Source organism: Lepidochelys olivacea, assembly GCF_965140295.1.
Source record: "Lepidochelys olivacea isolate rLepOli2 genome assembly, chromosome: 7".
Classification (NCBI taxonomy): Eukaryota; Metazoa; Chordata; order Testudines; family Cheloniidae; genus Lepidochelys; species Lepidochelys olivacea.
In genome coordinates, this window is record NC_140417.1 from 121308934 (window position 1) to 121336249 (window position 27316).

A 27316-nucleotide genomic window follows, 5' to 3' on the forward strand; every position below is an offset into this window, starting at 1 on the left:
TTGTGCAACTAGAAAGTTGGCAACCCTAGTGCTTCCTGATCTGAGTCAGGCTGATTTGGATGTTGGCAGAAGGGCACTTGGGCTCAAACTTGAACCTGCATCCAGGCTTAGTGTAGCCCTATCCTAACTCCCCAGCCTACTTGACAAAGCTTCTGCTAACACCTGGCGTTTGACCCACAGTAAAACAAACATATTTTATTACATTTAAACACAGGCAAGTCAATTAGGGCTGGTACAGTGCCCCATGACCGCTCTTATCCCTGTTTGTCCCTTCTTTAAAAGTCACGATGTAACCATTAACCAGCCTAGCCTGGACAGACGCCGTGGGGATGATGCTGACTGTGTTGGCTTTATATATATATGTGCTAATTTCCCTGCTTCCCCCCCCCCCACAATGTTTTTTCCCGATTCCTTACTCTCTTAGCCCTACACCTGTTGGGGGGGGGGGGGCTGCAAGGTTAGGGCCAGCAGCTGGTGTAAACCTTGTAGCTGTCCCTCTGCTCTGAGTGTTTGGGCAAGTCAGTGATCATTTTCATTGAAAGCCAACCGTGTTTGCACTTAGTCGCCCATATGCTAGCCATGCTGAGTTTGGAGTCCACACCTGCAAAGCTCACACAAGGCCTGTCTGACCCCCCATGACTTCAAAGGGCTGTTTCACAGGAGTACAGTTGGCAGTTCTAGCCTTGGGTGGTAATGTGGTGGGCATTTCAGGTGCTGTAAGAATTAAAATGTAGGAACTACACGCTCTGTAAGCCCAAGGTGGCTGCTGAAGTTGGGGCTTAGCTGAGATTCCCCCAAGGGGGTTACATGCCACCCATCTTATGTCACAAGACCATCCCTCTTAAAAGTGATGCTTTAAAAATGCATTCTCCGGCTAAACCAATCCCTGGGGACGCAGCAGCTTTCCATTCACAGTAGCAGAATCAAGATAACTTTTATTAAGAAAATCGGCAGAAGGCTGCCTCTGCACTGAGTTGCTCCTTTCTACAGCCGGCTGTCGGTGAGGATGCTGCAGAGTGGCAGGGGAATTAATTCCAGCGCCATAACTCTATTTATATATTAAAATCTACAATATAGAAACAAATACAGTATCTGGGACTATTGGCAAAAATCTACTGGCACAAGAGGATTGTTTGCTGCACACCATGAGGGCTGCTGATACACCTGCATCAGCTGGGTGTGGTGGGGGGCGCTAGTCAGCTGCTGCGGGGGGCGGGGGTAGATGCTTACAGTGCTACAGTACTTCATGGGGAAAATAATTAGGTATTAATTTCATTATGCTTTTGATAGGATCTTTTTTTTTCCTCTTCTCAATTCACATCCCACCTTCCCCACCAGCCAGCTGGTGATGTCTTACAAGGAAAAGCAAAAACCAAACTAGTTTTATGTAACACCCTCCGCCCCCCACCCCCAGCTCATCACCAACATGTCCCCCCATTTGCTCCTTACAGGTGTCTGAGCCTGCGGTTCCTGCGAGCATGTTAGTTTTGCCCAAGTTTGGCATGCAGGAGCAGGCTTGCTGGCTGCTGTGAAGAACGTGCTGGCTTTGTAAAGCAACAGGGCACACAGAAAGCTCTCATGGCTCGCTGTAAGGATCGTGCCTTGGCCCAGACCTCAGCTGGTATCAGTCAGTTTAGCAAGAGTGGAGGAGCTGGGCCCTGGTACTTAGGGCAGACAGAGGCTATTTGTTCATCTTCAACACTTTCAGCTACTTACAAATGTGAGCGCCCTGTTGCAGTCTGGGTCTACGTCAGCCACAGGCTTCCTCCCGCGAGCAGCACTGAAAAGTAAGTTGCACTCATGAAAAGCAGGCAGGGTGGGCGGTGGAGCCATGGGGAGCAGCAGCGCTTTGCTCATGTTTTTTAGCAAATCAGCGTCATTTGTTACTGAGCAGAGCCACTTCCCTGCATACAACAAAGACTCTCCATTTCAATGCTTTCAGGTGTAGGGTGGGGAGAAAGCCCCATGCCCTGAAATGCACATGGGGCCTGATGTGCCAATACCTAACTGCTCTTGCTCGCAGGGTTACCGGTTTCTCAGTGTCTAATAGAACTGACTGTGAATTTGCTTCAGTAAAAGCTCACAGGAGGCCAGCACATAAAGCAAAAGGCCTGGGCCTGCAGTGGCCCCGCTCTCATTGCAGCCAAGGGGCCATGCAGAGGTACATGAGCTACAGCCCTGGGCCAAGGTGACTGAGCCCATGATCTGTCAATGCTAGACTGGGGCAAGGTGTGTGTGTTCTGGGGCCATTAACACTCGCAAATAGAATAAATGGGCCACATCTTGCTTGCCTTCTCTGCTGTGCAGCCTCCTGAAAAGCAGCAGACTTGCTCCTTCTAATACTTCCCACCAGGCTGGGGCCTTGCTTGATCTCCCGCTGAAGTCAATGGGAGCTAGCTGAGGTCAAGCACCTCATCGAAGATTTTCAGAAGTGCCGCATTCGAGTCTGGTCAGAGGCACCTGGTTGCCGGATGGGGCTTGTCGCGTTCTGAAAACGAGGACGCTTTACAGTGTCTCCCGTTAGATACAAAATCACTAGGCCTCGAGTTTGCCACCACGCTCAGCCTCGTGAACTCCATGGGCACCACGGGTTGGCACGCTCAGCCCCAGAGGGATGCGGCGTGCCTTGCTCGTATTGCAGATGCGGACCAGGGAGGACTGACAGACCTAAACTGAGATGACTGCGGACTGAGTGAGCCCCGGTAGAGCCTGGTGGCCGCCCAGTACGACACTGAGTGCTCACAAGGACTCGCAAATAGACACACAAAATGGGTGGGATGCAGAGAATCTGGCCACTCTGAAACTAACAGGGGTGGCAGGAGCAGCAGCCAAAGCCCACTTCTCTCCCTCCTCCCCAGCCCTTGAGTGATCAGAAGCTCCTTCTTTAAAACAAAGAAACAAAATCCACTTTAAGCCACTTTCTTCCTTTTTTCGCTTGTTGATGACTAAGTGCATTGACCACATCAGTGTGGCCAAGAGCGTGCGATCACGAACCAGGTTTCCTTCCTTTAGAGACATTTAACACTCTACCATAAAAAAAAAGAGTGCGGGGGAGGAAAGGGGGGTTGTAGACATTCTTCCTCAGTGTTTTTCACAAATGCTGAGTGTGGGGTGGGGGGGAAGAGGCTTTTGGCTTGTGAAACGCTGATGGGAAGGGCAGGGAGAACTAAGGAGCAAGCGTCGGTGCAGTGGGGTTATAGTCATGCAGTGCCCCAATGAGTCAGACAGGAGGGAGCCGGCTGGTGAGGAAAGGATGCTGAAGGGCAAACGTAAGCCTGAGGGTGTCATCTTGCTGGAAGGCAACACGCAGAGCCATGCCCAACACTAGAGTCTTTCGCAGGAACCACATGCAGCACACCCATCTGTTCCCCCCCACCACCCCACCATGCATTTCTCCGTTACCAAAAATCCACAGGCCCACTCTCCCCCCATGAAGCACTCAACACGTTGATTTCCATTCACCGGCCACTGCTCTCAGGAGAGCAAAGAGAGAGCAGGGTTACTGGGAGCTTTTTTGCCACCAGCAAAAGGGTTTGGATCTATAATTTCTCTCTGCCAGACTCGTCCTTTCACACCCTTTGTGCCAGAGCTCCTGCTGGACACCCAGCTCTTCTGAATGGCCCATGCAGCCCTGCCCTTTTAAGAGGCTTTTGTGAGATGGGGGGTCAGTTGCCCCCAAAAGGCCTCCTTTCTTCTCTGGATTATTGCCACTCACCAGCTGCCTACAGTTGCTGTCCACTGGGGAGAAGGACATCCCTGGGCATGGTGTAGAAGAGGAAGAACAGCTCCAGCTGTTTTCTTGAGATTAAAATGTAAAACCATTAGAAAGAGAGGTTCATCTTGCCTTCCCTGATGTGCTGGAGTTAAGAACCCATGGGGGACAAGGGGGAGCGGAAGAGCCATCACCAGCAGGACCCTCCCCTCCCCACCTCCAGCCTCCTTGGGGTGGTTCAGATGTTGAATTTCACAGATGATGAGTGAAGACCGAGACCCCTCGCTCCTCTCACGTCTGCCCCCCGCCCACAGCGTCCCCCCCCCCATCCATACGGCTGTTCTAAGTGCTGCGATATGTTTTGATGATATCCTTGATGGCCCGTCTGCAGATCGGGCAGCAGGCGTTGGCCATCTTCTTGAGTTTCAGCCCACACGGGTAGCAGAGACACATGTGTCCGCAGGAGTAAATGACGGTATCTACCATGTTCTCGTAGCAGATGGTGCACTCGTCCCCCCAGACCCCTGAGCCAGATGGGGAGATGGGTGACTCCGGCATGCTGACCGGGGAGTTTGGAGCTGTGCCTGAAATGCAAGGAACACGGTCGCTCTTTACTCAGTCATGAGCTTTTCGGGGTTAGGGAGAGAGGAGTGACTCGGTCAGAGCAGACTCCTGCTGCACCTAGAACTGCAGGGAGCACCCTGCACAGGCAGGGGGTAGAATGGGTGATTTAACAGGTCTCCTTCAATAGCTTTTGCAGCTAACTGTGTCCAATCGCTGAGGCCTCAGCGGAAGGTGAGAAAAGGCCATAATGCACCTGACTCTGTGCACAATGCTGCACCAATGAGGAAGGGAGAATCCCTCAGGGCTCTGCTGTAGCACAAGAAAAATCCCACACCCCGGCTTGGCACTGTTCTGCCAACAAACCTGCAGTGCAGATACAGCAATGCTGACGGAAGGGGGCTTCGGGCAGCATAGCCAACGTTGTGCGGGGAGGTGGTGTTCCGATGCTGGCGGAAAACCACTTCTGTTGGCATACATTGTGTCTACACCAGGGGACTATGCCACCATAGGTGCTGTAGTGTAGACACAGCCTAAGAAATCTGTTTCTTCTAACAACAGGTCACAGAAAGTCCATGCAGGGATGGAGGGTGGTCATGTGTTAAGGACACACGCCTGAGAGGCAGGCGTCTGGTGCTTTGTTTTCGGTTCTGCCACTGATGCACTGCACGGCCTTGGGCAAGTCACTCCCCACTTCCTCATCCGGCAAATGGGCACCATAACTCTGAACCTAGCTCACCTGACCTGTGGCGAGAGGCCCAATGTATGTCTGGAAAGGGGGCAGAGCTCTTGGCAAGGAAGGGGCTCTATAAATGTAAGGGATTCTGAGGGTGGGTAACATTGCTTTTGTCATGGGATTAGTAGTACAGCTGTGCCGTTTGCCTAGAGTTTGTGGCCAATGCACTGCAACAAAACAGCTGCTCACTGCACCAGGGGCGAATGGGAAAACTGGCTGTCTGATCGCACGCCCAGCTGGCCCGCAGAGGGAGCTCTGCAGTGTCCAAGCACTGTACAAACATTCACTACAGAGGGCAAATTGGAAGCTGCCAAATGGGTTGGCTACTGTTTAACGGTTGGAAGGGAGGGCAGAGCAATGGTGGCAGCAGCTCGAAGATTGGTGCATTGCTTGGTGACATGAGCAGGGGACTGTGGCCTTGGGCAAGTCACAGCCCGTGGGTTCTCTGGGCAGGGATGTGCATGGGTGACACCAGGCACTACCCTCATACAAACAGCCATGACCTCTTGGTGCAACGGGAATTCTGCCTGCCTCCCTCTCTCCCTGAGAGCTTGTGAGGCTGGATGGAAGCTTATGACAGCCTCTGGGATTATGGGAACTGGCTCTGGTAGAGAATATCAATGTAAACAGCCTTCAGGATTCTCCCCAGAGGCAGCTGCATTTCACAGGAGGGTGTACACAGTCTAGAAAGTTTGTTGTCCCCCTTGGAGATTTTTGATGATGAAAAAGCCTACAAAATGATTGCTGTCCAGTATCAAAGCATCTGGGTGGCTTCCACGTAAAAACATTCCCCTAGGGACCTCATGGGTCTCTAGCTCTTCTCCCTTACTCACTTCGGGAGCTGACAGGTGCATAGATGTATGCCGCCCCATGCATTTAGAGCACTAATGGGCACTGAACGGAGACCTGGAAGGGTGGCTGTGCAGAACATGGCAGGGAACCCGCGAATGTGTGCGAGGCACACTCACCATTGATGGAGCTGCAGAGCCGACCGGAGCCACACGTACTCAGTATCGGATCAGAAACCCCGCTGCAGAGACCCGTGGGGGAATTTGGGGCTGAAGTGGGAGAGCTCGGTGTAGATGGGCCCAGTCGCTCAGCCAGTATGGTGGAACCTGGACAATACAACAAAGACATGTGGTTTTTAAAAAAGCTTGTCCCCATGTGATTATTCCAGACATTAGGCCCTGCTCCTGCACATCGATACCTGCCTCGGGCTGGGCGTGCATCGCTCATTCTGATCCATCACAATGAGAGCTGGGGGGGAAATCCTGGCCTTACTGAAGTCGATGGGAGTTTTGCCATTGACTTCAATGGGACCAGAACTTAACCCTTAGTTTCCATTCCTAACAAACCCATCCTAAACCAGGCACCAGATGGCGCCTCGCCCCCCCCCCCCCCATCAGCTGGCCTAAAAGAGATTTGAACACCCCCCACCCCCTACATAAGCTGGATTCCTTTAAGCCAATGTAAATAGTTCTGCATTTTTAAATGTTACTTTTCATTATACGTCACCCACAGTCTCACCCTCCCATGCCCCAGCAGCGTCACATGCAGGGATGGGGCTGTGGCCAGCGGGAGAGGCTGCACATGGCTGGCCAGCTGGAATGGAACCCAAGGAGCTATCCCCTTGATAACGAGTGCTGTATACCCCAGAGCAAAATACAGAGAGTCCTGGCACCACCGAGCTCATGCCAAGGCAATCAAGAGCCGCCTGGCAGGAAGAAAAGAGTGAGTTCTTATCCCGGTCCTGCGCCACTTGCTATGTGGCCTGAACTGAATCATATCACCTCCCTTGGTGTCCCTTTCCTGTCTATAAAAAAGGGAACTCCTTTGCAGCTGTTTCGAAGCCTCTGTTGTTCTCAGGTAACCCCCCTGCCTGGACGTGACCAGGCCAGCTGGTGCTCAAAGGCAACAGACAGCAAATTAACGCTGGCACTCAAACTGGGAAATGAGAAAACAGGACAGGAAAGATTTGTATTAATTGGCCCTGCCTGGGCAGCTGACCCCCTAAGAAACCATGTCGATAGGAGCCTGCCAAGCAACCAAAGCAGAAACCTGCTTGGGGCAAAGAGAACCAGACACTGGGTGCTGACTCCATGGCAGGCCTGAGCATGATCCCTTCTTGTGTTTGGGACTCGCCTGTCACAGGGCCTTGTTTGTGGAATCCTCTGCTAGTACATGCCTGCTCCCAGGCCACCGGAGGCAGAAGGTACTTGGCCCACATTTTCCAGCCAGGTTTCAGAGTAACAGCCGTGTTAGTCTGTATTCGCAAAAAGAAAAGGAGGACTTGTGGCACCTTAGAGACTAACCAATTTATTTGAGCATAAGCTTTCGTGAGCTACAGCTCACTTCATCGGATACATACTGTGGAAACTGCAGAAGACATTATGTACACAGAGACCATGAAACAATACCTCCTCCCACCCCACTCTCCTGCTGGTAATAGCTTATCTAAAGTGACCACTCTCCTTACAATGTGTATGATAATCAAGGTGGGCCATTTCCAGCACAAATCCAGGGTTTAACAGGAACGTCTGGGGGTGGTAGGAAAAAACAAGGGGAAATAGGTTTCAGAGTAACAGCCGTGTTAGTCTGTATTCGCAAAAAGAAAAGGAGTACTTGTGGCACCTTAGAGACTATATTGGTTAGTCTCTAAGGTGCCACAAGTACTCCTTTTCTTCAAGGGGAAATAGGCTTGAATAGAGACTGGGAGTGGCTAAGTCATTATGCAAGGTAACTTAAGTTAATTGTATCCAATTTGAAAATGAATTCCAATTCAGCAGTTTCTCGCTGGAGTCTGGATTTGAAGTTTTTTTGTTTTTAATATTGCGACCTTTAGGTCTGAGATCGAGTGACCAGAGAGATTGAAGTGTTCTCCGACTGGTTTATGAATGTTATAATTCTTGACATCTGATTTGTGTCCATTTATTCTTTTACGTAGAGACTGTCCAGTTTGACCAATGTACATGGCAGAGGGGCATTGCTGGCACATGATGGCATATATCACATTGGTGGATGTGCAGGTGAACGAGCCTCTGATAGTGTGGTTGATGTTATTAGGCCTTGTGATGGTGTCCCCTGAATAGATATGTGGGCACAGTTGGCAACAGGCTTTGTTGCAAGGATAGCTTCCTGGGTTAGTGGTTCTGTTGTGTGGTGTGTGGTTGCTGGTGAGTATTTGCTTCAGGTTGGGGGGCTGTCTGTAGGCAAGGACTGGCCTGTCTCTCAAGATTTGTGAGAGTGTTGGGTCATCCTTCAGGATAGGTTGTAGATCCCTAATAATGCGTTGGAGGGGTTTTAGTTGTGGGCTGAAGGTGACGGAATCTCTCTGGTCACTCGATCTCCGACCTAACCGTCGCAATATTAAAACAAAAAAACTTCAAATCCAGACTCCAGCGAGAAACTGTTGAATTGGAATTCTTTTGCAAATTGGATACAATTAACTTAGGCTTGAATAGAGACTGGGAGTGGCTAAGTCATTATGCAAGGTAACCTATTTCCCCTTGTTTTTTTCTACTCCCCCCCCCCAGACATTCCTGTTAAACCCTGGATTTGTGCTGGAAATGGCCCACCTTGATTATCATACACATTGTAAGGAGAGTGATCACGTTAGATAAGCTATTACCAGCAGGAGAGTGGGGTGGGAGGAGGTATTTTTTCATGCTTTGTGTGTATATAAAAAGATCTTCTACACTTTCCACAGTATGCATCCAATGAAGTGAGCTGTAGCTCACGAAAGCTCATGCTCAAATAAATTGGTTAGTCTCTAAGGTGCCACAAGTACTCCTTTTCATTTTCCAGCCAGTTCTACAGGGGAGCTCCAGAGACAGCATTACTAACTCACTCAGGCTCAGCCTGCTTCTTGTCCTGTTGCTATAATAATAATCAGCTGAAATGTCTCCCCAGAGGCAAATACAGACAATCACAGACGGTGACATGGGTCTCCCCCGTTCCCCTCCCCTGGGAAGGTGGATGGGGTCTGCTTGGTAACCATACCACCAATAGCTGAGGGGGGATGGCTAATGGGGATCAGAGCAGGCACAAAGGAGCAACTGGTTTGTCTGGAGTTCCAAGGTGTTCAGTCTCTCGTGGAAGAGACAACAGGGATAGTGCCCAATCAGAATTTAAATACCCACGAATGCTTAGCTTCCTGCACGTTACCATATATGAGAAAGTGGGATCCACAGCATAGTTCAATGAGTCGGCGGCTGCTTTCAAGTGAAAAAGCACCAGGCGGCCAGGAAGACAGTCCTGCTGAGAGCATCTTGCTTCAATTTCCTTCTTTCCAGGTGAGGCTAGCTGCACTTGGTAGTCAAACCAGGCTAGAAACAAATCCTAGAGTCCAGCAGGTTGAGCCACCCAAAAGCCTCCTGTAGACAACTGGAATTTAATCCAGTGTTGGCCATCAGCCAGGTATCTGACCAATATTTAATGTAGCCAAGGTGCACTGCATGAGAAGGGTATTGGATGGGAGGCACAGAAAGAAAACTAGCCTGTTCTGCCTCAGCTTCCCTGTCGACACCACTGAAGAGCAAGTGAAATGAAAGCCTGGCCCACCTGGCTCACTGTGTGTGGCATTACTTGTCTCACTTTTAACTCTGTTAAACGCGTTTCCTACTTGTTACATTTCTGCTCTGACAGCGTGCACATGCCTCTGGTAAACAGACCTACATAGCTAGGAAATGCACCCAGGACACAGGACTGGGTCGCTGAAGAACATGGACTGTGGGTTCTGTTCCTGCGCTGCCACAGACTTGCTGTGAGACCTGAGACAAGCCACCTAGGGAGGTTTAGGCCCAGAGGCGATTTGCGAAATGGAGCTCAGAGGTATGACAGAGGGGAGTTGCATGACTTAATTCATCAGTGTGGTTAAAGTGCATGGAGCTCCTCAGAGGGCAGCTACCACGGGAGGACCAAGCTGTCTTTGGAAAAGTCGGGCACCTTCTTCTAAACCGAAGTGAGCGTGCCGGAATTCCTCTTCCATGGGCAGCTGAATTTCTCCTGAAATACATTAGGACGCCATAGTGCAGCCCCCTTTCCCAGTCACTTTACTGTGCACAGCAAGTCTTTCCAACAGGTCATAAAAAGCAAGGTCCTCGCTCCTCTGCATGGATGCTGAAGATCTCATGGCCATGGTCCTTTTCATAAGAGGAGGCCTTTCCCGCAACGTCCTTGATTGTGCTGTGCCTTCCTCTCTCTTGGCAGCATGCTGGGTAACAGATGGCTTGGGCACCACTCTCAGAGGTGGCTGCATTTCAGCAATGCTGTTTGGATGTAGTCTTGGAGGTGATCGGCGGTAAGAGCAGCATGACGCTTTAAGTAACGCAAGTACTGAAAGTCTGTGTCTCCTTTATACAACTACCTCCTCACTCGGAGCTGTTACTGAAGCGAAACCTCTGCACATCCCCCCTCCCCCCCCCCCCCCCCGTAGTAACACAGCATTTGACACTGCCAAAAAGGAGTGTTTAATACATACTAACAAGCTACCCTGTGTCGTAAAGTTTATTAGCTGTACTGCTGTGCACTGTTAAACAGCTGCTTTGTTCCACCCCACAAGTTGCCGTGTTTCAGCAATCCCTGTGTATTTTATTATATGAATGATGTGACTTAGCACATTTCGTGTACATCACATCTTCAAAACTCTGGAGAAACTTTAAATTATTCTCAGAGCATGGTGAGGTCGGCAGATCTGGCTCGGATATTCAAAGGGATTTGGGTGCCTAACTCTGTTAGGCTCCTTTGAAAATGCCAGCTGATAGCCTGTGAGTGTCTCCATTTCCTTGGCGATAAGTGACTTTCTGACTTGAGTGGACTTTATCACAGGGAGCTGGATAGGACGGAGCCTGTCAAGTCATCCCTGGCAATAAGGGCTGGGCATGTCCTGTTAAATCAAGCGTTCTATGCTGCCTGTAATAGAATTTTAATCATCTTGCTCCAAACCATATTGGTCAGCCATGTAGAGTATAAAACTCAACAGCTCGGTGTTTTTCTTTTTAATTGGGATGGTTAACACAGGCAACCAACGGATCTTGGAAATATTACCTGGCACAGTTCATTGCTCTTCTCAGAGTGCACAAAAAAACAGCATGGTACTTGTTTCTTACGCCCTTGATGTTTTCCCCTTATGGTATCAGAGAACACCAGACCATGACCTCTGTCCAGCACTGTAACATAGCTGCTGCTGAGGCAGGGCATGGGAGCATACAGTAGCCTAATATTGACAGTATCAGCCTGAATGTGACCAAGTGTTTCTACTGATAACTGCTGCCTTCTCCCGGAACATTCTCTGTAACCCTGGTGTGCGTGGGATGCTTCACACACATTGCATTACCTTTCTGGAACATTTCCGCTCCTTCATGTTGATTCTTCAATGTGCCAAGGCAGGACTATCAGGGAGCTGACTCTATTATGATAAATGCTGAAGGAACCAAAAGGTCCCTTTCTGGGAACAATGCAGCTCCAGGACTGCAGACCTGCTGTGATTCCCAGTCCTGTCATTTAGCCTTGCAACCAACCTTCCTCCCTTTATCCTACAGCCCCTGTTTTCATCTGCCACAGACAGCACAGTTTGGTGACTCTCCTCCCATCTGATAGGAGGAGACACATATAAAAGCCACAACAGAAACTGCCCTTCTAACCAACTCAGTTGGTGTCTGCACAGTGTTATCTGCGCTGCTTCACAGAACTGACAAGGCTGCAAGGTCTGCACAGAGACCTAGGGCATCAGCCTTGTTCTGAAGTGCACGTGACATGGGTATGTTGGTGTAAGTCATGGCCTCCCTCCACTCTGCCTGCACCCTCCTCGGGAAATATACCAGAATGACAGCGCTTTGAGGCCTGGTGCTGAGAGATGCTCAGCACCCACGTCTTCCATTTAAGTCAGGGGGAGTGGCAGGTTCTCAGTACCTCTCAGCCCCCGAGAAAACCTATTCCTCAGGCTTGGAAAGAGTGGATCAGCTGTGTGTATTCATGACACCAACTGAATACTCTGGAGTTGTTGGAAATATCAGGCTCCCTCTAGCATAGCCAGCATTTTATCCATTATGTCGCCCTTGCCTTGGGGGTGGGGTGATCAGATTATTCTGTTCACAGCTGGTAGGAGGTGTGGGGAGGAAGGGGGCAGGCGCTGATCTGTGGGGCCCAGTGGCGGGCAGGAGGCACTGGGGGGGGTGAAGGAGCAATGGGGGGGCTGCTGATGATGGGTGCTCAGCACCCACCATTTTTTCTCCGTGGGTGCTCCAGCCCCGGAGCACCCATGGAGTCGGTGCCTATGCTCAGATGTAAGGCAGTACAGAAGGTCTCAGTTACTATATGGGAGTTACAGAGAGGTGAACTGGAGCCTGGAGGGCTGGCTACTCGAGGGTGTGAAGGAGCTGCATAGATCCTATGTTCACAGACACCAGCAATGGACCCTCTCCAGTCTGATGGATGATCTAGCCATAAACCGAGCTAATGGATAATATATACTGTAAACAAGTCCAGCGGGGTATAGCTCACAACACAGTCACTATACACACAACAAAGAGGAACATTCAATAGCCAGAGAAGTTTACAAAACAAAACCTTGCTTCTCATCCAGTCAACCTGGATGACATTCCCTTCAGCAGGCTCAGGTCAGGTTTTGTTTCTAACAACAGCTGGCAGCTCACCTCATTAAACTGAAAACAAACACAGGCAGCTGAATGCTCTTTTCCTGTGCTGGTCAGAAGCCTCTAATGTTACAGACCATGTACGAAATGAAGAGGATCGTAGTCGACAGCCATTATCCACTGGCACATTAGAACTCTCTACAATCAGACTAAAGCTAGTCTCTGCTGGAGAGAAAGCAACGAACACCCAGGGAACTAAGGGCCATCCCCCCCACCACACACACTTCATGTCAGCACCTTCCGCTCCAAAAGCAAGGCTCATTGCTTTGACCTTGCCTTCTCCAATGTAAATATATAGCAACCCATTTACTAAAAGAGCCCGACCAAAACAAGACACTCCATCGCACACGTTTCTGGCCCGGTGGGAGAACAAGCCACGCGTGACAGTCACGTTGATTAATGCACTGCTGGAAGGCGCTCAGATGTTACAGCGTCACATGTGGTATAAGACTCGCTACAGGGGACATAATAGAATTATGGTGGACATGGCCCACCTTGATTATCATACACACTGTAGGGAGAGTGGTCATTTTGGATGGGCTATTACCAGCAGGAGAGTGAGTTTGTGGGGTGGGGGTGGGGGACGACGGACGGAGGGTGAGAAAACCTGGATTTGTGCTGGAAATGGCCCACCTTGATTATCATACACATTGTAAGGAGAGTGATCACTTTAGATAAGCTATTACCAGCAGGACAGTGGGGTGGGAGGAGGTATTGTTTCATATTCTCTGTGTATATATATAGTCTGCTGCAGTTTCCACGGTATGCATCCGATGAAGTGAGCTGTAGCTCACGAAAGCTCATGCTCAAATAAATTGGTTAGTCTCTAAGGTGCCACAAAGTCCTCCTTTTCTTTTTGTGAATACAGACTAACACGGCTGTTACTCTGAAACCTGTCAATAGAATTACAGTAACTAGCTCTGACTAATTCTAAATGCACATTTACTCGCAAGGCCAAACCCTGCCATCGTTTGTCTGAACATGGCTCCCACGGAACTCTACGGAACCAACTGTGCACATCTGAAGGCAGGATCTGGTCCTTTAAAATATGAACAACTCTAAATATTGGAACATTCTTCTCCTCCTGAGATGACTAACATTCTGGCTTACAGGGCCTGATCCGAAACACACAGAACTCGCTGGAAAGACGCCTGTTGACTTCAGGCCCATATACCAATAGGTTTATTGACACCATTTTCAAACCACTAGTATCAGTGTTGATTGAACAACAAGTAATAACTATCCTCTGCATTTCTGCAATATCGCCAACAGAGGATCACAAAGCTGTTAACTGTTAAATGAATGAATCCTCCCAACATCCCTGAGAAGGAAGAGAGTATAACTGTTAACTGCATTACTAAACCCATTTTGCAGAGAATACTTAAGCTTGACCAAGAAGCACCAGCTGTGGTCAAGAAGGATGCTTTGGCTTTTGATCCAAGTGACCGGACATTCACCAAAGGAAACCTCAAGTGCTGGGTTCACTCTCAGCAGAGATCAGTCACAGCCTAGGTTTTTCCCAGTTTTAGCAGCCTTTTCTTTGCTCAGGCTCTCTTTTGACTGTGGCTGTGGAACTACTGGGGGGAATTGATCTCCTGACTGGCTATTACTGGGCTCTGAGCTCCTTGAGGAGAGGACGGCTCCTAAATTGGGAAACAGTTTAGCGAAGACAAGACAGTGTGTAAACAGAACCCAGATGCTATGGTGATGGATTCCTAGAAATGTGGGAAATAAATACTATTGCATGGGAAGCCTAGTCTTTTGCGTTAAATCATCTTTCCCTCTCAGTGTAGGTTATAAACAACACATGTAATTTTCCTTTTAACTCCTAAGAGCTGATCAATTTCAAACAGACACACAATAAAACCTGTTTACAAGTGAACACATCGAATTCCTGTATTCACTGGTTTTTGCGATGTGAATCACTCAGATGCCCTAGCAATGGCATAGGCCAAGTAATTAAATCATAATGAATGCTCAAGGCAAGATTGCAAAAGTGATTCATTTAAAACTCCCCCTCCGCCCTTTGGCACCTTGCCAAAAGATCCTCCTTTCGGGCCAAAATTTGCTGGACTGGATCTCAGCTGAAGGATGGAGCCATTTTGAAAGTTTAAGGGAGATCCCTTGTGAGATTGCGGGGAAAAAATACACTTTCCCCATTGTAAAAAAAATAAAGATGATTTCTATGCTTACTTTTCACAGTTAACTCAAAAATGGGCCACCACTAAGATTTGCTATTGTGCTTATTGCTGAACAGGCCCCTGAGAAGGATTGAGAAAAAACTGCTGGATACCAATGGTGATATGCCATTCAAACATTTCTTTCAAAGCTGCTCAGTAGGTGCTTAATCAGATGTGAGTAGAGACGCTGTGGGATGTTTGTGGATTAGGCCAGGGGGGCTAACTGCCATGAATCTAAGACATTTATAATGCACTTCTTACCATGGTACCTAACCCTGGGATGGCTGACACAGAGGACCATGGCCATTTCCCAGCTCAGAGGCCAGAATAATGGCAACGGAGTGAGCTCTAGGGTGGCTTGATCAAAAGCCCTTCAGAGTCAATGGACAGATGCCCAGTCACTTCAGGGGATTGGGACCAGGCCCATGATGCCTAACATGCTACCGCTGTGTAGGAGGATGGATGGTCTTAGCGTATGCGCAATGTGCCTCAGGCTGCACGGGACCAGGATTCATCACCGAATTTGATCCACTAGTTGGATCATTAGCTTCCTCGGTTTGGGCCAGGTACTGATGGGGAGTGCAATGTGAACGCTGATCCATGGACGGTGAGGGAAGATTACTCAGCACTTGTATAGGGAAAGGGATGTAAATCATTACTGACTCACTATCTCCTTTCCCTGATCACTAGATACAGCATTATACACCCTTGTATACATTCAAGGTCTAATCTACAAGCCTTGAATGCACAAGACTCCCTCCAAGTCAGTGGGGTCCGCTTCTGGAAGCCTTACAGAAGTGGACTCCACATGCTTAGAACTAACACTGCTTTGAAGTGAAAATAAGTTGGAAAGAGACATTTATGTCGTAGGCTGGTGCTTTCCCTTTTAAATAGGAACAAACTCCACGCTTTGCTGAAAGAACAACAGTAGCGAACATGGGAACATCCGTGCTTTGTGGCAGCATCTAACACTGTAAATGCTTTGTGGCAGCACACAACACCCCTGGCAAACACTAGCTCAGGTGGTTGATTCAGTTTCAGTTGTTTGCATTACATGCTAATGCTTTTATGACTGTCAGTCAAGCATCATAAATATAACATACACCCAAACGGTACAAGCTGTAGGGGAGTATTTATCAGGGACATTCCCATTCTGCAAACTCTAACTTAGGTCTTCTTTCACTGAATATTGTCAGCAAACCACCATCTCAATTCAGCCTTATGCTGTCATTATTTATGTTTTTTTAATGGGCTCATACTACCAGGGACTGGCCTGGCCTGCTACGTTTAGAACTTCAAACAATGTAGTAAAGAACATTCCAACCTGGGTGCCACTTTCTCATCATCTGTGGTGGAGGCAGAAGCTCTTGAGGGAACCACAACCTTATACGACCTATTGCTATGTCTCCACTATGCATGTCATTGGCATTTTGACTGTCCTTTCCCCGCATGCCTAACACTTTGGCTGGGTAAGGAGCCCATACAATAAAGGCTGGTTATCGTAACTGATGCTTGGCTACAGTTTTAAACTAGGATTTTCAAAGGTGCATAAGAGAGTTTGGTGCCTAACATCCATCATAGTCCAATGGAAGTTGAGCACCTAACTAGCTTAGATAACTTTAGAAATCCCACCCTTCACCGTTACTTGTTAGGAGCCAGATTTTTCTAAAAAGAGCTCAGCAGCTCCCCTAAAACACAAACACACACACACACACGGCTCTTTTGAAAACGTTGCCATTTGTTTTGGTGCCTAAATAGGAGCTGAGTTCTTTTACAAATGTGGCCCCAGTTGCAGGTGAGCTCTGGAAAAATCTGTTCCTAGGAAGGGTTTATCCTAGCATACGTGGGTGTCTGCACCATTCAAGAGTTATGCCATTTATGAAGATAAATGCTAAGCCCCACAGACCTACGCACATGCTTAATCATACGTACTGCAAGTAGTCTGGAGGCCTTGGGGTCTCTCTTGTTCTGAATGGTAAAGCCCAGCTGCTACCAGGCATCACACCCTTAGAGGAAGCCCTGAAATAGACTTGGGAGGACCAGGGGCCTGTACAATGGGCAGCCACAGAGTGGCTGCGAAGGATCAGAGTGCTAGTCATCTCCAGGCTAAGATGAGAACCCCTCAGGAGCTAATTGCAGGCAGGGGACCCAGAACACAGGCACACAGGGAGAGAGAAAGGGAGGTATTGATGGCAAAAGCAAGGGCAAGGCTCCCCCGCCAAAAGAACAATAAAAATCTGTAACATTTCTGGGGGTCATAGAATCATAGAATATCAGGGTTGGAAGGGACTTCAGGAGGTCATCTAGTCCAACCCCCTGCTCAAAGCAGGACCAATCCCCAATTAAATCATCCCAGCCAGGGCTTTGTCAAGCCTGACCTTAAAAACCTCAAAGGAAGGAGATTCCACCACCTCCCTAGGTAACGCATTCCAGTGCTTCACCACCCTCCTAGTGAAAAAGTTTTTCCTAATATCCAAACTAAACTTCCCTCACTGCAACTTGAGACCATTACTCCTTGTTCTGTCATCTGCTACCACTGAGAACAGTCTAGATCCATCCTCTTTGGAAGCCCCTTTCAGGTAGCTGAAAGCAGCTGTCAAATCCGCCCCCATTCTTCTCTTCTGCAGACTAAACAAACCCAGTTCCCTCAGCCTCTCCTCCTAAGTCATGTGCTCCAGCCCCCTAATCATTTTTGTTGCCATCCACCGGACTCTTTCCAATTTTTCCACATCCTTCTTGTGGTGTGGGGCCCAAAACTGGACACAGTACTCCAGATGAGGCCTCCCTAATGCCGAATAGAGGGGAATGATCACGTCCCTCAATCTGCTGGCAATGCTCCTACTTATACAACCCAAAATGCCGTTAGCCTTCTTGGCAACAAGGGCACACTGTTGACTCATATCCAGCTCCTCGTCCACTATAAACCCTAGGTCCTTTTCTGCAGAACTGCTGCCTAGCAATGCCTTCGAGGAGCAGTGGGCCCTGCCCAGGGTTCTCTGCTCAGTGTCCCCGTCAGGTTCCCTTTGTTTGACCCTTTGATCGCATTCCTGTCCGTGTTAGTTCATTAGTTGTCAAAATAAAAAAACACCTTGGTCCCTAGCAGTGCATGGGGTCAGCTCAGCTCTCTCTTTACCGATCTCCACTGTCTTCCATGACTTCTATGGCACAGGTGGACATAGGGCTTTAGCAGAGCTAATCATTTATGGGCCATGTCATAATGGACCTGCAGTGACTCCACCCCCCCATGGAGGAAGATTATATCCATAGCTTAAAGCGATACCAGGTGGACACTGGATTAGGAAGGGAAATACAACAGAAAGTTCACCTCCTATGGAAGAATTCAGAGCCAAAAAAACCTAAGCTGCCAAGAGCTGGGGGTTGTGGGGTCGTCTTGCTTGAAAGAAAACCTGAAAATCACGTGTCTTGCTCTGTTATGACAAAGACTATTAACTTCAGAGCTCTCGAGACTAATCTTAGATTAATCACCACCTTTCTGTGGCAGAAAGTCCAGCTCTATCCTCATAGCCAGAGGAGTGTCATATAAAGGCCATTTGGCTCAGACATGCCAGTATTGTGAAGGTGGATGCTGTTTTCTGAACAAGAAGGAAAACAGTCATCAGGTCCAATGCTTCAAAATTCAGCACTCATCCAGCAGAGATTGACAGTAATGAGGTAGCAGCTGGGGGGTGGGGTGGGAAACAATCTAATCATACTGAAAACTTTCCCCTCTTCCTCACTGCTCCTCTGAGCTTCTAGCGTGTATTTCATTGGGAGAAAAGAAAAACTGGGTGTTATCAGTGAGTTTAGTCTATTCTGTCACTCTTGCAAGTAGCCAGAATAACTAACTCATGCCAGCGTTAGTCCAAGATTTATGCAGACTTTATCTTTCATGACAGATGAGCCATAATTCAAAGAGGCTGGTAAATTATCCCATATGCAGTTTATTCAATGCAGACAGGCAAAGGCGTAGTGAGATAAGGGAGATCCATATATCACTTACTATGAACAGCTCATTGAATCTAGGGATATTTTATTATCCTGATGGTGATAAAAACTTAATTTCCATTGTCATGGAGGAATGAGTGCAAAGGGGAAGCCTTTACAGCACTATATGGTTTCTGTGCAGGCTGAGTCCCACAGCTGTCACTCGAAGAAGTTCTGTTTGTTTTACTCAGTCATAATCTATGGGAAGTAGATATGCTCCAAACAGCACTCATCTAAACTCTCATCCTGAGAGATGCTGAGTGCCTATCATTCCCACCGGCTTCAGTGATAGCTGCAGAAGGGTCAGCAACACACAGGATCTGGCTGTGAAAGAAGGGGAGCATGACCGAGTGGAATCCCAGCTCCAAAACTTCATGTAACTTGCTACAGCAGGCAGTGCCAGGTCCCTGTCCTGTGCCTAACCCACACAGCCAAATTCCGCAAGCCAGGAAACGCACTCATTCTATTTGGCTCCTGGAAAGTAGCCATCGCGCCATCGTGAGCTGTAGGCAGATCCGAACTCAAATAGCAGCTTTGCTGAAGAGTCACCCGTGTGGGACAGGAACGTGTCTGCAGTCAGAGCTGGGGGGATCTCAGAGGTAGGCCCCCTCTGTTCTTTCCACTGACATGGCAACTCAGTAATACTCTTCAGGGGTCATCTGAGGATCTCAGACAGAGGCCTCTCATTATGTCCACAAGCTTTTTTTAAGTAAATGGAGTAACTGAGGCATAGAGCAGTGAAGTGAGTTATCTCAGATCACACAGGCAGTCGGAGGCAGAGGCAAAGAGAGAAGCTAACTCCAAAATCCCTTCCACGTCTAAAGCCTTCCTTTCAGAGTAACAGCTGTGTTAGTCTGTATTCGCAAAAAGAAAAGGAGTACTTGTGGCACCTTAGAGACTAACCAATTTATTTGAGCATGAGCTTTCGTGAGCTACAGCTCACTTCATTGGATGCATACCGTGGAAGCTGCAGAAGACATTATATACACACAGAGACCATGAAACAATATCTCCTCCCACCCCACTGTCCTGCTGGTAATAGCTTATCTAAAGTGATCATCAAGTTGGGCCATTTCCAGCACAAATGCAGGTTTTCTCAACCTCCACCCCCCCACACACAAACTCACTCTCCTGCTGGTAATAGCCCATCCAAAGTGACCACTCTCTTCACAATGTGTATGATAATCAAGGTGGGACATTTCCTGCACAAATCCAGGTTCTCTCACCCCCTCACCCCACTCCAAAAACCACACATACAAACTCACTGTCCTGCTGGTAATAGCTTATCCAAAGTGACCACTCTCCCTACAAGGTGCATGGTAATCAAGGTGGGCCATTTCCAGCACAAATCCAGGTTTTCTCACCCCCCCCACCCCCATTCACACACAAACTCACTGTCCTGCTGGTAATAGCTTATCCAAAGTGACCACTCTCCCTACAAGGTGCATGGTAATCAATCAAGGTGGGCCATTTCCAGCACAAATCCAGGCTTTCTCACCCCCCCTCCCCAGGGGACACACACACACACACACACACACAAACTCACTCTCCTGCTGGCAATAGCTCATCCAAACTGACCACTCTCCAAGTTTGAATCCAAGTTTAACCAGAACGTCTGGGGGAGGGGGTAGGAAAAAACAAGGGGAAATAGGCTACCTTGCATAATGACTTAGCCACTCCCAGTCTCTATTTAACCCTAAATTAATAGGGTCCAATTTGCAAATGAATTCCAATTCAGCAGTTTCTCGCTGGAGTCTGGATTTGAAGTTTTTTTGTTTTAAGATAGCGACCTTCATGTCTGTGATTGTTTGACCAGAGAGATTGAAGTGTTCTCCGACTGGTTTATGAATGTTATAATTCTTGACATCTGATTTGTGTCCATTTATTCTTTTACGTAGAGACTGTCCAGTTTGACCAATGTACATGGCAGAGGGGCATTGCTGGCACATGATGGCATATATCACATTGGTGGATGTGCAGGTGAACGAGCCTCTGATAGTGTGGCTGATGTTATTAGGCCCTGTGATGGTGTCCCCTGAATAGATATGTGGGCACAGTTGGCAACGGGCTTCGTTGCAAGCATAAGTTCCTGGGTTACTGGTTCTGTTGTGTGGTATGTGGTTGTTGATGAGTATTTGTTTCAGGTTGCGGGGCTGTCTGTAGGCAAGGACTGGCCTGTCTCCCAAGATTTGTGAGAGTGTTGGGTCATCCTTCAGGATAGGTTGTAGATCCTTAATAATGCGTTGGAGGGGTTTTAGTTGGGGGCTGAAGGTGACGGCTAGTGGCGTTCTGTTATTTTCTTTGTTAGGCCTGTCCTGTAGTAGGTGACTTCTGGGAACTCTTCTGGCTCTATCAACCTGTTTCTTCACTTCCGCAGGTGGGTATTGTAGTTGTAAGAAAGCTTGACAGAGATCTTGTCGGTGTTTGTCTCTGTCTGAGGGGTTGAAGCAAATGCGGTTGTATCGCAGAGCTTGGCTGTAGACGATGGATCGTGTGGTGTGGTGTGGGTGAAAGCTGGAGGCATGTAGGTAGGAATAGCGGTCAGTAGGTTTTCGGTATAGGGTGGTGTTTATGTGACCATTGTTTATTAGCACTGTAGTGTCCAGGAAGTGGATCTCTTGTGTGGACTGGACCAGGCTGAGGTTGATGGTGGGATGGAAATTGTTGAAATCATGGTGGAATTCCTCAAGGGCTTCTTTTCCATGGGTCCAGATGATGAAGATGTCATCAATATAGCGCAAGTAGAGTAGGGGCATTAGGGGACGAGAGCTGAGGAAGCGTTGTTCTAAATCAGCCATAAAAATGTTGGCATACTGTGGGGCCATGCGGGTACCCATAGCAGTGCCGCTGATCTGAAGGTATACATTGTCCCCAAATGTAAAATAGTTATGGGTAAGGACAAAGTCACAAAGTTCAGCCACCAGGTTAGCCGTGACATTATCGGGGATAGTATAGCTCAGCTCCCTCCTCTTTATGTGGGACATGAATTGATAACACTACTATACCTCTAAGGGTATTGGGTGGGTTAATTAGAGTTTGTGAAGAATCATCAGATCTTTGGACGAAAGGTGCTGTGGACATGTACAGAGAAATGGTGTTCCCTATCATGTCACCAGCACTGATGCAAGAGAAAGATAATGATGAGGCAAGCCCCACACTGTAGCTCTAAAGTTCTGCTCCAATGCATATTTGTTAAAAAGCCGACTACCCAATTTTGTATGATCCATGCTAGGACAGCTTCTCATTATGCTAATTTCACTTTTAAATGAAGGGAAAATGGAAGGTACACAGGGGGCCATATGTAATAGCAGAGAAGCGCCCTGAAGCAATTGAGGATGCAATACTTTCGAGGATCTCTTACAAATTAGCATTAGTAATGCCTGCCTAATTCACTGAGAAAAATAAAACCCAGCCTTACGGAAGGGCTTATCCAACCTGGGCATTTGACACACGTTAATTTCTTTCCAAGACGTGTTGAACATTTTAAAAATTTTAGACATACACCAGAAACCCCAGAAAATGCTTCCAAATGGATTCTGCTAAAGCAATAAAGTGCTGTTTGCCCTGCGGTTCACCAGAACTTCAGGCAGTTAAGTGTCATAGAATGCAGGGCTGTTAAATCTGTATCTCTTTAATGAGGCCATTTTCCATAGACAAAATCAAAAACATGGGCCATAAAACACTAGGGCACTCCCTAAGTGAATGCTTGTTAAAGGAAGAGGCCCATTATATGCATTTTTGTGCAATAATGTTATGCATTTAGAAGTAGGGTATTTTGTAGTGTATTTATTTTAACCCTTTGATTACTGCCAGTTTCCAAATGGCCAGAGCGATACAAGACTCCCATGGTTCAGATTCCAAAAGGCAGAGCCCAGGGTAATGTACTGGCTGCATCTATGATCATGTTGCCCTCTGGTGGCTAGCTCCTGAAGATCATAAGGACCTACTACTACACAGATCTCCTTTATCTCAAGTGTCAGAGACTGATGTTCCTGGTGCTGAAGAACCAGGATTCTAGTCCTAGTTCCCCACCTATGTGTGCGATTTATCCAGCAACTGTACACACTATCTGCAGCACAGAGATGCATAGGCAATCAGTGCACACACAAATCATCGTTTAGACTCAACTGATCTGCATACAAGCTGCAGTAAGTGCACGTGAATTAAACATATGATTGCACACATATTAGCGGATATTTTGGGGCATGTTTCCTTGAACAAGTGTTGCATTGTGGGTTGTTTCTGGGGTCCAAAATGGGGAAAGAGCAGTGGCAGCAGCAGGATCAGCAGCAGTGTTACAAAGACCATTTCCTAAGGAAGGTGGGAAGGACAGACTGTCTAACCATGGTGGGATTGTAGGGGATACAGCTTCGCAGCCCCCTACAGAGTCAGAGGGGGATCAGGTCAGTCAGCTGCCCCGAAGACCGCAGGAAAGGGAGGGGACAACCTCCCTCCGCCAGAAACTTTGGGGGGGTTGATGCAGAAGATGCATCAAGATGGCAGTGGGTATGGAGGTCCTGGTGAGGAAAGGAGGAGTCTCAGCCAGGGAGTGAGTTCAGTCTCCATAAACCCCGCTGTGCTTTATGGACCACTAACGGTCTATGGAAAGCTGCTCAGTCACATGGTGCTGGCTTGTCCACCTTGTTTCCAGCTGAAACAGAACCAAAGTGATAGAAAACTAAACGAAAAGCAAAACGGGACAGTGCGGGTAGCTTTACAAATCGAGACAAGGCAATTTCCATGTGTAAGCAACTGCTATGGCTGCCTGCGGGATCTTACTCCATGGCACATGGGAGGGGAGGTGGCTGCATGGAACAATCTCTCTTTTAAGATGTGGACCACATGCAGAAAAACGTTGGGACCCCATGCCATAACTTATTCAGTCTTTGGCTTCTCTTCTGACACTGCCGATAAAGATCCCAGTTAGTGCCAGTTATGATAATGTTTGTGTGATGGAATACAACCAGCCAACTAATAACCAGCCTGAATCCCAACTCTCCCTTCCCACTGAGCATCCATCAGATGATAACAATCCTTAGCCACTAATGGCTCAGTATGCTATTATCACTGTCATCCAGTGGCTCACACTGCCTCTTTTACCCATATATTACCCAAGTGCCTGCTTATTTGTTTTTTAAATTACCCTCAAGGACATTTTGATCTCTATGCAAAGTTTAAACTTCTCCAGGGAAGCTCAGAAACAATTTGTTGCATGGAAGCGATTCATTCTGAGATACGGCAAAGTTAAAAAAAAACAAAAAAAACATACCACAACTTGGCTTCCCAATGAGTTTCTATAGAGACTTACTGCACCTTATGCTCCTCCAGACATGAGTCATAATTTCCAAAACCTTCTGAGGTCAATCAGTTTTACTTCCTAAAATTAATTACAATGTAAAAAGCAGCCCAATATATTCAGTCCGGTTCACTTCAGTCTTTCAGGGATCTCGATAAACCTTTGCCTGATCCAAGACACTTACAAGCAAAATCTGGGAGCAGTAAATCACTGTTGTAATACGCTGGTCATGTCCACTTTACAAGAACATGAAACCTGAAACAATGAAGTTCCAGGTTGTTTTGGTTGCATCATGGGCTGCTTCTTCCTCTTTTAATGTTCTCTCACAATTGAAGCACAGTGTCCTTTCTCTGTTATGAATCTTTCCTGGGTTGGGATGAGGGTAGAAAGGGGAACATACAACATTAAGTTCCATATATGGTATGCAAAGCCTGTGTTTCATTTCTACTTGGTTACTCAGTCTCCTAGAGATCAGCAACATTCTAGTCCTCTGTTTTGTGAATGCTTCCCTTACACATGATAGAGTCACAGAATTTAAGGTCACAAAGGACTATTGTGATAGTCTAGTTTAGCCGCCTGCACAACATAATCCAGAGAATTTCATCCAGAAATTCATGCATCGAGACCAGTAATTTGTGGTTGAACTAGAGCAAATTTTCGAGGAAGAATCCATCACATCCCCTGATAATCTGCTCCAATGGCTAATTACCCTCAATGTAATTACCCTTATTTCCAATCTGAATTTGTCTAGCTTCAGTTTCCAGCCACTGGGTTATCTGATGACTTTGTCTGCTACTTTAGAGACCCTGTACTGTCAGATATCACTTCCCCATGTAGGTACTTATACATTGTGATCCAGTGGCCTTCTACACCTTTGCTTTGAACTCTGAGCTCCTTATATCTTTCACGGCACATCCCTGCAGCCTCTCACCCAACTGCGATGGTGCTTGGGGTTTTATTTATTTTCTGCTTGCTTGAAAGATTAATTAATCTTAATTTTCTGTTTTATTACTTCTCCTAGGATGAAATTAGTTCTAGTGAATTATACTGGATTGATAAAGACTGAAGACCACACCCCTGTTTATTGCACCAGCCCCTGCAATGTCCTATCTCAGGCCTTGATCTTATAATGAGCTCTGTGCAGGTGCAAAGGTTTACCCATGTGGAATTGTTTCTGTGATACTACAGTACTTCTCGATCCTTAGCCCAGGAAATAACTCTGGTATCTCTGAAACTGGTGGGGCAGCTACTGTTGGTAAATGTTGACTCTGTAATGGCACCTACTATAGGCCACCAGACAGTCATCAGATGGCAATGACTTTCATTTTTTATCATCCTTGGACATAGCCAAATGGCTGAGCTAGAGGTGGAAAAGTCAGTATCCAATAATCAGTCTCCTGAGCCATCCAGTCCTCTAATTCACCTTTCTTAATTCTTCTAATTGTGCAGTGGCATTGCCAGTGGCCAGGAATAATTTTATCTGTATTGCAGAAAAAGCAGAAAGGCTGGAGAGAACACAACACCTTGACTTTAAATTCCTGGCTTTTGGAGCTAATGGCACAGCTCTTTGTTCCTTTAATTCAGAGTGGTGGCTTTACTTATTTTAATAAGGGCTTGAGTGATACCCCTAGGAAGAGATTTAAATCTGCTTTTAATTGCTGCGCTAGAATAAGCAACCATAATGGTGCCTTTTGCACTGTTTGTATCTTCATTTCTTGTTGTTGTAATAGAGCTTTTACATGTTTCCCATTCACTGCCAGAGAAGATGGATATAAATGACATTTCTTATGCTTCAGATTCACCATGGCATCATAGAACCTAGAGCAGTGGTTCTCAAACTTTTGTACTGGTGACCCCTTTCACATAGCAAGCCTCTGAGTGCGACCCCCCTTATAAATTAAAAACAGTTTAAAATATATTGAATGCCATTATAAATGCTGGAGGCAAAGCGTGGTTTGGGGTGGAAGCTGACAGCTCGCAACCTCCCCCCCCTCCCCCCCGTAATAACCTCACAACCCCCAGAGGGGTCCCGACCCCCAGTTTGAGAACCCTTGAGCTAGAGATAGGAATACTCTATTAGGTCATCTAGTTCATCCCAAGGCCTGGAAATGATCGATCCGCATGACCGATCCTGTGACTAGAGTATCATGAAGCGGCTAGTATTGGTGAGAGTCTGACAACTGCTCTGTATAAACAGCCCAACTGTGTTAAAAGGACTGACATTTTATAACAATCCAACCTAAGGCTGCAAAGTTACATTTATGGTTTAGACATGTGTCTTATAACGTAGGTAGTGCAAATGTCCTAACATTGTACTGGATGATGTTAGTTACTGTCTAGCCAGCATTACAATAGATGTACCAGCAGAGGGATCCTTATCCTTCCTTTGCGGACATTAGATTAATGCCAACAACTCCCCTCACTTACACTCCACTTTACAAAAATTCTAGCTTGTCCTCTTACAACCGAATTCAGGAGACAGTTCCCGTGTGTGCTCATGATACAGCTGGCAGTACGGGTGATCTGGTATCAAAGTAAACTGTGGCATGGTGGCAGCCTGATGGTTCTATTCTTTCCTGTGCCTACCAGGCCAGATGGGACCTTCCTTCTCAAGTATAGTATCATTTAATCCTCTTTATTCCCCACCCAGGTCTCTTTGGCTTGATCTACCATTATCAGAATGATGTGCTAGCTGGAAAAAAAAACCCAGCCAGGGTCTCTGAACAGCACAGGAATGGTAACCAAATTGGATCCCAGTGGCTATTAGAAGATGAATAGTGGTTAAAGCAATAAATGATAGTGTCATTTGTTATGCTTGAGTATTTTAATTGCAGCAGGATGTTAGTAATAAAAACTTATGCCTAGGGTTCATAAGTCTTAAACAGATCACTTAAGGTCTTTCTTCTTCTATTACATTGCTAATAAGTCACTATAATCAAACCATATCATGCAAGAAAGCCTTGCAGACAGGTGGGCAGCTTCATCCCAAATCATCGTGCAAGGGGGTTATGTCCATTTCCTAAGAGGAGAGTTTAGCCACTAGCTTTTCCAAAAAGAATTTGTTTTTTCTGTTCAATGGAGAGATTATTTTTGTAGTGGGCCTTTAAAAAACCAAGGGCCATATTTTCAAATTAAGTAATTATCATAGAATCATTGAATCTTAGGGTTGGAAGAGACCTCAGGAGGTCATCTAGT

The 27316-nt window shown here is 47.2% G+C and overlaps 1 protein-coding gene across 2 annotated transcripts in view; it reads right to left on the reverse strand.

The window, feature by feature from the left end:
• Positions 1-4052: 4052 nt before the first annotated feature.
• The window catches only part of NEURL1 (neuralized E3 ubiquitin protein ligase 1), a 274470-nt gene continuing 251206 nt past the window's right edge, over positions 4053-27316 (reverse strand). For both annotated transcript variants that reach the window (XM_084635475.1, XM_084635476.1), the window contains exons 5-6: positions 5978-6124; positions 4053-4296 (exon numbers count right to left, since the gene is read on the reverse strand). In XM_084635475.1, the coding sequence (XP_084491601.1) occupies positions 4055-4296; positions 5978-6124 (389 nt within the window). In that variant the 3' untranslated portion in view covers positions 4053-4054. The remainder of the gene's footprint in view (positions 4297-5977; positions 6125-27316) is intronic.